The 12,552-nt window shown below is 37.1% G+C and overlaps 1 protein-coding gene across 2 annotated transcripts in view; it reads left to right on the top strand.

The window, feature by feature from the left end:
- Positions 1-10,999, top strand: part of Calx (sodium/calcium exchanger 3) — a 50,551-nt gene extending 39,552 nt beyond the window's left edge. For both annotated transcript variants that reach the window (XM_066406161.1, XM_066406160.1), the window contains exons 4-7: positions 3,502-3,700; positions 5,225-5,383; positions 8,931-9,102; positions 10,716-10,999. In XM_066406161.1, coding sequence (XP_066262258.1) covers positions 3,502-3,700; positions 5,225-5,383; positions 8,931-9,102; positions 10,716-10,920 — 735 coding nt within the window. In that variant the 3' untranslated portion in view covers positions 10,921-10,999. The remainder of the gene's footprint in view (positions 1-3,501; positions 3,701-5,224; positions 5,384-8,930; positions 9,103-10,715) is intronic.
- The last annotated feature ends 1,553 nt before the right edge of the window (positions 11,000-12,552 follow it).

The following is a 12,552-nucleotide window of genomic DNA, read 5'->3' as shown; positions in this document are numbered from 1 at the left end:
GTTATGGTATAAATTTTCTTTCTAGAGATGTGGAATTTGAGCAATGTACAGGGTGTCCCATTTTTGTTGGCTTCAGTGAGATAGATACTCGCTGGGCAGCGTACTTAGGAGCTGTTGCAAGAATGGTACCCCCCGCATGAATGATACCTCTATCCTCGGTTATAATAAATTTTTTTTTTAATCTCGTAAATAAACTCTTGTCCGTTCGTTAATTAGCCTTAAACCCGGAGTCTCACCAAATTTACAGCATACGGGTAAAGACGCTTTTGAGGAAATTTGTTTCCATTTATTTGTGCCAATGACAATTTCATCATTTTTAACCAAGAAACAACTTCTGAAGAAAGTGATAAAAAAACACAGAAATTGCCAATAATTGACCGAATTCCTCCGAATTATTCAATAAAGTATGGAGACTATTTCAGGATCAAAAGAGTTATATCAAATTCTGCCTTTGATGGGCGGTAGAAGGCTAAAGTTTCGTCGAAACGAGCAGAGATTTTCAAAAATTTATGAGGGTCTAGTTTGGGAACTCTTGAGGGTAAGTTTAGAAAGAAAATATGTATTATAAATGTAACCCCTTCCCACAAACAAGTTTCACTTTAGTGATAAATCCTACCGAGAATTTCTGAATGTACTCGTATTTGAAAACTCTCGGCCTAGATTAGTCTAAAATTCTATGAGACACATCAAATTCCGCTCAAAACGGAAAAAGCGGGATTTGATAAATGCGTCATTTTCCACAAAAAAAAATTTTGAAAAATCACCAAAACTAGACTCACATATCAGTTAGTGTCGGAGCAAACATTTAGTTGATTTAAAGGGATAATAAAAATAAACTCTGGTGTCCGACCTAACGACGTTATGCCACTTTTTCCTTACCAAACAAATGATCAATTTTCCTCTGAAAAGAAAAATAATTTGATATTGTCAAGTTTCGAAGGAAAATTGCAATAGTTGCTGATACGTTTTATCGAATTTCGGAAAGAATATTCCAGATAAATTTTCTGTTTCGCACCAGGAAAACCCTTATTTTTATTCTTAGTTGACTATTAATAAAGGTGGCTCGTTCCATCCTCCCTGAAAAATTTAGTACTTCCTGAACTTCACCGTGATCCGAATAAACCGACCCAATCACTTTTTGATCCGATACACATTTACAGTTGAAACTTCAGCAATTCTAAACTTATACCTCTAAAATTCACTTTGCCGACACAACCACTTCGACTCCCCATCGCAATTTAATTTCAACTTATTTCCGCTAGACAATATAATACCACGTGGGAGACGAACTAAGCTTTCTGTCTTAACAAATGGCCATGTTGGTCTATTTCCTGCAACTTTGCTGCATAGTTTACTGACCAGCAACGCATGGAATCGTGGCGCAACTGTTTAATAGACCCAGCTGCTGGAAGTTACTGATCTCCCTGTCCTGATATTGCAAAAAACGGCTGCTGCAGCGTAGCCAGCGGCAGGCTGAATTTATATTTAAATCCACAAATACATCGGATAATTCTTTTCGGATTAACCGAGCCTAAACTGCGGTTTCTAGAAACTCTTTGCTACAAAACAGGATCTAGAACAGGCCATTATTTATACCAACGTTAAACCGCAGAATTCTGTGCTAAAAGCGAATCCATTAATTGCGTCTTGACATAGTTTAATGTCGCAAAAAATAATTGGAAAAAATGGGTTATTCTGTGAAATTATCAAAGGAAAAGCGAACAAAAATGGACACCCAATATTGGATGGGAATTTATTACATTTTCAATAGGTTGGTACCTATCCACATTACGTTTTATCAGTTCGACAGATTCTTGACAACAATTTTCCTGATAAATGAATTGACAGAAGAGGTACCATCGAGTGGCCAGCTAGATCTCCCGATCTTACACTTCTCGACTTCTTCCTTTGGAGATACCTTAATAGCGTCGTTTACGCGACTTCTGTATAGGATTATCAAGTAACACGTGGAAGAATTGTAGAAGCTTATCATAGCATTCCACAACAGATGTTTGAAGAAGTGCGACGAGAGATTGAAGACCATTTGCATTATTGCATGGGGAACAATGGAATGCATTTCGAACATGTTTTGAAAAATTAAGAATTATAAAAATAATTAATTAAAAAAAAAATGAAATTTTGAAACGGTTGAAAACCTTTAAAATGATGCGACACTTGATTCAAGTTCTCTATTTAAAGAAACGAAGGGGCTGCCACCACTGCGATATTGGCGATCGGGAGTGAGAACTTTTTCATTTTACGTCTTTCCCTTTCGTTCTAAGGTCGCTGTGCCCCAGCATTTTTATCTTTAGGTGGCAAGTTTTTAAAAATACACTGGATATAGTAAACTTTTTAGTTGAGAAATGGGAGAAAATGGACGCAAAAATACAGGGTGTTTTATGTTCGTTTAAGAATTTCGTTGAGTTTTTAGAATCTAAATCGCAAGGAACGAGAACGTCACTTTCCCCTGATTAATTTTTGAATTGTGATGAGCATAAGCTGGATCATTTAGCTGAAGGAGAGCCGAAGTTGTCATTGACTTCTGCATATTTCGAGGGTTCCCGAACATTTTTGTTGTCTCAGAAAAGTAAAACGTGTTGTGCAACTAAAAAATTGCAATTTGCTTCTTCTTATTAATTTAAAAATGTTCAAAACAGAGTACCATCTAAGTTATGAATTTTCCGCATTCTCTCCATATCAATTTTCAAACCCATACGTCATCATTCACGAATAGGCAAATAAACAACGTCGATGAATAAAAATAAAAATCCCATTGCCTGGGTTTTATTGGGTAAACTTGTCTGGTACAGACTCTGCACATCCGACCCATTTGAATTTCAAAACCGAGATAAATAATAGAATTTCCCTTTCCGCAATATAAGGTAAAATGGAGGGTAATAATTTATATTAAGCACTCGCTATCTGGTGCTATTGAAGCTTAAATAATGAGAAGAGCTTTAGAAGGAAGGTGATTAATTAATAGTTATTAAGGGCCCTTCTTTCAAAAATTACCGCTAAATTGAGAAGAATTCTAAACTTAAAGTCCTTCTAATATGATTAAAGATTGCTAATTTAATGAGAAACTAACACCAGAACTCCAACTTCGATCTAAACTTTGGTATTAGTTTGTTGGGGTCGGTCAATGATACGAAGATGGACGTTTAATTGTGGTAATTTCGGCTATCAGTTTCTCTTGGAGATTCGTCCTGTAGGACTTATCCCTGGAACAAGATTACATAAAAGTTATGAACTTGTATCTAACCTAACAGGGTGAGAAATTCAATTTTGCGACACAAGTTTGCGAACGTGATCGGAGAAATCCCACATTGTTCCTTGAGAAATAGCACCCCCATCTGTCTCTGCTTTTAGCTTACTAGGGATTTACTACCGAGAAAAATGAAAGAAAAATCCCCCGCAGGTGTGGTGTATATGTGTGTGTTCGTCAACTTTATTGTCACTATTCATTCGAGCTTATAAGTAACTTAACCTGTCGTCTTGCAGAATACCGTAGACAAGTTAGTACAACGAGCCAATGCCTCCTTGCTGATAGGCACTTCGTCCTGGAAAGAGCAGTTCGTAGAGGCTCTAACCGTGAGCTCCAGCGATGAGGACGACCAGAAAGCTCCCTCGAAATTGGACTATTTCATGCACTTCCTCACCATTTTTTGGAAGATAATGTTCGCTTTTGTTCCTCCAACTGGTAAGCTTTTCCGGTAATAAATGAGCAAACACTCTTAGGGAAATAATAAATCTCTTTTGCTAATAAAGGGCGGAGGGTGATAATTATTTTCCTTCAAACAAGCTTAATTAAAGCTCCAGCTTTTTTACAGCAAACGCTTGTTCTCCTCGGTAATAGTCCCACTGAATAATGATCCAGGAGTTTCCTCCATTGCTACTACAAATGCTCATCCAGATTGAAAAGAGAATTAAAACTCTGTCGGTTCTGTTGTGCGAGTGATTAAAGCTTATTCTAATCCATCCTAAAAAACTTAAAAACATTCGCTTAACTTTCAAAAACGTAAACTACTGCCTCGCAACTAACAGCAACTTTCTGGAAGAACAAGGGCCTCTTTCTGGTCTGAAGCGTTTTTAACCGCGAAAAACTCGATTTTCGTGCTTTAGGCAAGCTTTCACAAGGGGAGCAAATTTGCCTATTTTAAATACTCATAAAAATTATTCATACCGTGTTCTTTTAGATGAAAATTCCCATCTAGCGAATGCGCATATGGATGACACCCCCGTTGTTTTTAAACATAAAAAGCATCCCTAAAGCCGGCATTTGATTGGGGTCAATATTGACACTATGTGGGCATTCTTTTTATATGATCGTTTTTGCAAAGAGGAAATTGATGGAAATATAAGCTCCATTAGGGTTGCGTGTGCGAATATTATTAGCGAATGTGGGAATTGGTATTTTTTGGGTCGAATTGGAAGTGTGCATTTTCAGGTCGTGTGGTAGTTTTTATCGTTAAATGGAAACAAGGACTTAGCACATCCATAGTTCAAATTATGTTCCATGACGTCCAATTCTAACAAAACCATACCTCATACTACAAATTAAAATTCAAATCGAATTGTCGAAATCGTATTCTCTAATTTCGCCTTGTCCAGTTTAACACTATAGCTTTAAGTTGAGTGTTCATGTTTTCTCAAGTATTGTCTAGACAGCCGCTTTCTCAAAAATTATACCTTTGACCAGAATTGGCATGTTTCAGCGGATTTCTGACTAAACAGTAGCTCAAGAAATATCTCTATAGATACTTTTTTCATTTTGTCATAATTTCGAACCTCATATCTCTGGGTAGAAATAAGGTTTCTTAACAACGTTTTGATAAATCAACAGGTCAAACTATTGTCTACTACATGCAATTTTCCTACATTGCACAGGCTGGGGGCCTGTGTCACCTACAGACCCGACATATGCAGACTGGGATCAGACAATTAAGATCTGATAGCCTTGACGATTGAATCTTGCCCTCACAGGTCGAAAAAATGCATATAAATGCATTATTAGGAAATTAAACTATATCGGAACATGAGATTCTTTAATGTGAATGGACCTGAAATATCCCTTTAATAGATATTATCAATAGTTAAATATAGTTCCATCACACGAAGCTGGAATATAAATCCTACAGGCTTGGCGATAAACTCTGAACCAACGGATCGACAAAAGCCACGTGTAGCTTTTTTTGTGAAATTCTTAATTTTGTTCTCTTTTTAGATATTTTCAAAGGCTACCTCTGCTTCGTCGTATCCATATTCTGCATAGGCGTAGTAACCGCAGTTATAGGAGACGTGGCGTCGCATTTCGGAGCTACTTTAGGAATTAGAGATACAGTCACTGCCATTGTTTTTGTTGCTTTAGGAACTAGCATCCCCGGTAAGTAAATGCAACTCGTCAGTAAACAATCTAGAACTTTGACTTGAAAGATCCTAAACTTTCATTGGAGGGGTGGGTTGGTAACTTTGTTGTGTGCCAATCACTGCATTCGCTGGAAGGAGTTACAGTGTGAAAGAGGGTGGGTTTAATTAGGTTGTTCAGAAGGTTAATTAAAATCTTCTGATCACTTGAAGGCGTGTACATTTTTTGACGACCACTTACATGAGAGCTGCAACGGGAAAGAGGGAATTAGGTCGATCAGAATGCAGCGAAAGAAGGGCGTGCTTATTCCTGATTGGCTTGTGGGAGTTTTTTAGCTTCTGAAGCTTAAAAAATGTTGTTTTTTTTCTAAGTGACCAGAATCATCGCCTAAATTTCTTCGTAATTTAATAAATTGTGACACTATGCTACAAAAAAATCCCGATTATAATTTTGCAACCTGCCCTAATCCATCTTTATCCATTTACGCAACGTCAATTGCTATTTTACCGTAGAAAATTTTCGGAGCACGCAATTTAGGGAATTAAAAGTCGGCATCTGTTACACGAATTTTTGCGCGAAACTTTTATAATTGGGAAAGTTGGATAGGAAGAGGATATTGACGGTGATCTCCTTTGAGGCTGTACTCGCTTTGCGGTTAGAACCGTCTGAAAATGATCGGCTTCCCGAAAAAAAAACGTTTATGAGGGCGTAAAATTGCTTTTATCAAAGTCATAACCGGACGAAATGGGAACAAAAAATGACTATTACATGCATACTTAATGGTACTAGTACTTCATTTTTACGATTCAATTAGATGGTAATGCCTTCCTCAATGTCATTTCTCTAACATTAAGGAGTGGAAAGTTTTATGGCTTATTTTACGTTTTGAACTTGCAAAGCAAATAAGTTTCGATGGTAACTTTTTTCGCATCAAAGAAGGGCCCCTTTCGTGCCCGAAAAAGAATTCGGGAAAATCCCCGAAGAATGTTTGACAAACCGCAAAAGAGCCAGTCTTTTACGTCTCAATCTGGCCAACTGAAAAAGTTTACATAGCGAAAACACCGCCAATGGAAAATAATCTGGAAAGTCTCCGGGGTTACCAAAGGCTTTCCAGGGAAATGGGTTTATCTTTCGTTTTGCTTCAGGTGCCGAAAGGTCGGGCTTTCGGTCAATAAAGATAGCGAAAAATTTAATTATCAGCCCATTTTTACGCCAATATTGGCAATTGAGATATCGTTATCGTCATCGGAAATTACTGTCGAATATTAAAGAAGGTTATTGGGCCTCGGGAATTGCTTTGGAAATGTCTGGATGAGCGAAAGTCCGAAAGTTGATTTCCGGTCCGAAAGAGGAAAGTTTGGCTATAAAAGACGGATAGAGGGGCTTACGAGGGAATTTTGAGTTTTGGGGAAATTGACTATTATAATCATTTCGTTGGAGGACTCAAAGGAAGAAAAGGAGGGAAATTAATCACTTTAATGGTAAATAATTAAAACTTATTCAATTAGCCTTTGGGCAAGGGGGCACTTTTACTTGCCCTAAAGAAGGAAGGAAGTGCAATCTCCGGGAGTGTTTTGGATTTAAGTTCACCATTGATGCCGCCACGAAATGGACAAATCTGAATTTGTTACGAAGAAGTAAACGCCTTGAATGTTACTTTCCTGGGGATAATGCTCCACTACGTTCTCAAAGGAAACTTTGCTAATGCCGGCTAATTCCCAACAAACATCCCTAAAACGCGCTCAAATTCAACAACTCCGGCACTAAACTCATCAGGCCCTTATGGCAGTTACAATAATCAGGGCTTCGAGTGTGAAACAGCAACTTTTGTAAACTTCACGTACAAAGCCCCGCAAAGTATCCGAAATCCCTGTGACAGCATTTACCCAGCTAAATATTCCCTGTAGCGTTTCCTGAAAGAAGGAACATTTGCATAGTTTAGTGTAGGTAAATAGAACAGCACCCATTTACCATGTTGTTCACCACATATCCTCTAGAGAGAATATTGTTTCTTGCTACACAGTCCGTTTGAGATTAGGCTAAATGGTTGAGCTTTGGATGTTTAAGAGGGCTTTTCTCCTGGGCGAGGACTAGGCAAATCTAGGCAGACTAGCTACCGGTCAGCTACTCGCAAACGCGAAGTTTTTCTTAACTGGAACGCGCCTCTCCAATACTTCTGAAGCAATAATTAAATTGGCCAGTTTTATTAATTATCCCCTAATTAAAACCTTTGGCCATTTAACCTTAACTCCTATTACAGTATCATTTACACCTGGCACATTAACGCAAATACACATGGCAGTGAGTTTCAAATTGATTTTAGCAATTACACATTAGTCTCGCTTAATAGCTATGATGATTCACTAGTTCTAACTCCTATAAATCGTTATAGATGGGTATTTGCGGGCATTTACACCCCATTTCCATTCAGCTAGTTAGTTGTTGATCAAACACGAGCAGACCTCAGGGATTATACGAGTATATGACGGAGCATCGTTCAAGGGGTTGTTCACTTCAGAAGTTGTTTCAGTTGCGAAACATTCAATCTGAAAAGTTATAAGAAAAATATCAAAAAGCTGGAAATTTTCAGTAGCGGTTCGATAAGTAAATTAACCCACCTGAGACTCGTAGTAGTTTCATTTCGGTCGGTGGAAGGAAAATCAGCTACACCGATGAGGTTTTCGCTGAAATCTGCAATAACTATAATAGTATTTAAAATTACGACCGTTAGATCTGTGTAATTAACGAGGTTTCTGACCATGTTAACACGTTCAATCGGTTATTTCCACAGCAAGCGGGAAAGTAACTCTTACCGTACGAGGCGCAGGCGAGTAACCTCCGAGAATTTTAAGTTGCGACGCCGATTTTCACAATAAGCGCAGACATTAATTAATTAACTGGTATTTAGATCAAATAGAGTGGTACGTGGGCCGGATATTAAGGGATGAGATTAGAAACGATATGTTTCAGTTACAGGTACCCGGTGGCTTATTGAAAACGAAACAGATGAGTTTGTGCCCAGGAATTTTTTTTTGTATAAACGCTAAGACATGTCCATTTTATTTTTAAGGGGGACAACTTTTGCGACAAAATTTACTTTCAAATTGTTTCACCTTTTTGCGTTGCGATTACAACCCCTAAAATGTTAATAGGGCAAGTAACACCTCATTTGAAAAGTCTTATTTTCCAGAATTTAATGCAACAATTTTTTTAGGCAGCAGTCCTGGTAACCTGAAAAACAGTTTCCAAATTTCGTTCTTCTGGAAATTATATGGCATGCTGATTCGCCCCCTTAACTATATCTCACTTCTACCTTAATTTTCGAGGCCCGCATTTACAAATAGTCATTGTCTTATTGTTGTTGTTGTTGGAGAATTTGCTAGGGAAAAGTGCTACAATTTGGAGAGTCTTAGGTCGCCTCTGAGAGTTGTTCTCTCCTCTACCCAGATTCAAAACTTGACCCCTGTATTAAGGGCCTGTCTTTCTACTGTCTGGGCTAAACCTAGACGCCAAACTTGACCAAATATTTAATGGCTAATTACTTATAATGTTCTTCTTTTTCCAGATACTTTTGCGAGTAAAGTGGCGGCCATCAACGACAAGCACGCAGATGCCAGCGTGGGCAACGTCACGGGCAGCAACGCCGTCAACGTCTTCCTGGGCATCGGCGTCGCCTGGTCTATTGCCGCTATCTACCACGGCGTAAATGGGAACTATTTCAATGTGGATCCTGGAAAGTAAGTAAATTGTATTCTTGGTAGTAATAATAATAATAAATATGATAATAAAAAGGAGAAGAAGAAAAAAAAAAAGAAAAAGAAGAAAAAGAAGAAAAAAAAGAATAATAATGATAATAAAGTAATAAATATTCCAGAAAGTCTACGTCGTTCCCGATTGACAAAAGGTTTTGATGCATGGTAATTAACTTCTAATCGCCATGCATCAAAACTCCTTTTCGCACAATCTTTAGTGTTGAATAGATCGTAAAAATTTTGTCTAAAAAAAAAATCTCGTTTGAAACTTTAATTTTAATATCCGAATTATACATTGCCGTAACGTAACACTAACGTAACGCAAGAAACTTGAACAGGTTCAGGCAGGTGAAACGGTTCATGAACAACGTACTTCTTTTAACGTTGCGTTAGGTTAAGTTTGCGTTAAGCAAATCCAAAAATCCATGCTTCAGTTTTAACAAAAACTCTCTGTGAATCTTTCAAACATATTTCAATATCTTGAAAATATCACGAACAAACTTGATGTCTAAGCAATAAAACATAAAAGCGACTTTCAATCCTGAAACTTCAAGAACACGGACAATATACGTCTCGTGCTCGTTCCTCGGAGGAGCATTTTTCCTGCCAGACCGATTACATGGATGTCTGAAAGGTCATAACTGACCTCAATGACCCGGTGCCTGACATAAATCAAGATTTTCCCGCGGTGGTTAAAGGAAAACTTTTTCAGTAAGAGAGGGCGTTTCTTAAAAGGGATCAAAAGGAAACGTCCGAAACAGGGCTGAACATATTTAACACTTCTCCGTGTTTGTTGGGAAAGATCGCATAAAAGAGAGATAAGAAGCATTTCGTTTTAAGTTGTTTTTTAATACGAGCATTCGGTAAAGGACTTGCGAACTGGACTTACTGGTAATAAACTATGCTGTTGGTAGAGTAATTCTCATAGAAAAGTCGAAGTAAAAACGGAACATACGGTGACTATTTTACCCTCCATAAAAATTATTTTCTTGATAAAGTTGCCAGGACTTTGATTTATTGGGCCTTAAGCAGTTTCTTACATTGTCCGGCGCTAACAACGGCCAAGAAAAAATTTTCTTGGGCGTTATTAACATCTGACGTGCAAAAATGTTTGCGGGCGATTAGACAGTTAACGTCGGCATGCGTACAGTAAAATTTCTTAACGTATATGTGCGATCAAGCTCAGAGATTAATTTGAAATTACAGATTACAACATAATTTTAACACACATGTGCTCGTAAGAAAAATATCATTTCTAACATGTTCGAAAACGTTTTTACCGCACCCGATTGCCCAGCGAAGTCGGCTTTGTGTCATTAGGTCAACTGGTAAAATCCCATTTGTGACAAAATGACACCTGTCAGTATTAAATATGTTAAATAGCAATCAGACAACTGACATGCGTGAGCTCTTTCTAACGTACGTGGGTGGTAAAGTTGGGGTCTTAAATTGAAGCTACGGAAAACGACATAAATTTAATGCACATGTTCCTGCAGAATTAATATTGCACCTCACTTGTTCAACTGCAATCTACGTGAGAAAAGTATCACTTTCCGCACTCATTAAATAAACAGCCTTAACGTGTTATTATATTTTAGCTTGGCTTTTTCGGTGACAATATTCTGCACAGAAGCAGCAGTGGCGATTCTCATTTTATTCGTACGAAGATCGAAGATTGTGGGAGGGGAACTTGGAGGACCTGTGTGTCTGAAGTACTTCACTTCTTTAGTGTTGTTCTCTCTATGGGTCATTTACTTGGTACTCTCCACTTTGGAGGCCTACGGAATTATAGACGGGTTTTAAGTACTTGGGTGCTTTATCAGATAGTGTTTAGTCACGGTCATATTTGTGTTTATAGAAATTTAGGAGTGAGAAATTAATGAGAAATTTTAAATTAGTATCGGTGAGTACTCCTGTAAATATGTAATATAATGTTGATTATAAACATTTTGTTATTCGACTAGTAGAAGAGAGCAACTAGGAAATTAATAATGTTAGCTTCCTCAAGGGTTAACAGTATGTAACTTAATGAAGTTTAATCTGATTTTTCATTAGATTTGAAGAACAACTACATGTATCCTGACGAAATTTCTTAAAAACATTTTGGCGTTTTTCAAACTTAGCAGACCTTTTTTTTATACTTCCTACCTATTAATTAATAATTTTTCTATTAAGTTAGAGCTTCAAAAGAGACTATCGGCAATTTTTCCCTAAAGACTCCGATTACCTCTCCTGACCTTTCACGACCTAATTGGTGGCCTAACTCTTCAGAATTTCCATTCTAATTTTATTTCCTTTTTTAGCCAGCACTGTCTGAATGGATTTGTTTGATGTACTGAAAAGCAAATTTATTTGCATAAAAACAGGTGCGTACCGAAGAAGTTTTAAAAAAGGTAGAAATCTGAAAAAACATGGAAAAATAATCCGCTTAAAACGACTTACAGAGACGACTTACTTCACCAGTAGGGCTACTGGGTAAAAAGAAAAATACAAAGATTTTTCTGTTAGATCAATAAATTTCAAATTCATTTTCCAAAATTACGCGGCGCGCATGACAGAAAGAAGTGATGACCATAAATATATTTATAACTTCTTCACGCAAGATACGCCACTGTCTTCAGTAACATTAAAATATCCTCGAATTATTCTGTTCAATCAAAAATTATTTTCCTAAAAACAGGGTTTTACTGGACAGACATTAAAAAAACTGAAAAAAGAAGATAATTTTACGAGAAACAGGACAAAGTTTGAACAAGGCAAAAAAGCTAAAAAATCATTGTGTAAATACATTTTTATAAAAATTTCGAGATACAAAAATTGGTCAGTGATAGTCAAACCCCAAGATTTTTCTATTAAATCTGCAAATTAGTTACCAAAAAACATAGTAAAAGTGGTTTTAAAAGTTGAAAACTGTTATTCACACCAGTTAAAACCAGCAGTTATTTAATTTTTAAAGTCTTTAAAATCAAGTTTTCAGAAACAACGCGGATACCATAGGTGGATTAAATTCTAAAAATTTTGATCTAGATTCTTGAATTTAATTAATTGAAAGACACTTGTATTCTTCAACAAATAAACTTTCAATGCGAACTACACCCCAGAAAGGGTTTCTTCCTGACTGATAAATGCCACGGCAAAAGGGCTAAAGTAACTTTCCTATGGTAGACACAAGCGATAATAAATCAAATCACCTGAAACCCTCTTTCCCCAATTTTACTATCAACTTTATCATGAGGGAAGATAATTGTCCTGACTTCCTCGCTCAGCTATGACTGACGGTATAATTAGCAGGAAGTAAATTAAAAAAAGGAGCAAATGGGTCGTTTTTCAACAAACCATTCTACCGATTTCCTATTTTGCTCTTAATTTTAATTTTGAAATATTCGGTTCAATTATGTTTCAAGTTGAATTACGTTCTTGGTAAAGCTATCAGGA

Source organism: Euwallacea similis, chromosome 3, assembly GCF_039881205.1.
Source record: "Euwallacea similis isolate ESF13 chromosome 3, ESF131.1, whole genome shotgun sequence".
Lineage (NCBI taxonomy): Eukaryota > Metazoa > Arthropoda > Insecta > Coleoptera > Curculionidae > Euwallacea > Euwallacea similis.
The sequence above is the reverse complement of the archived record's forward strand: the minus strand, read 5'-3'. Positions and strand labels throughout refer to the sequence as shown.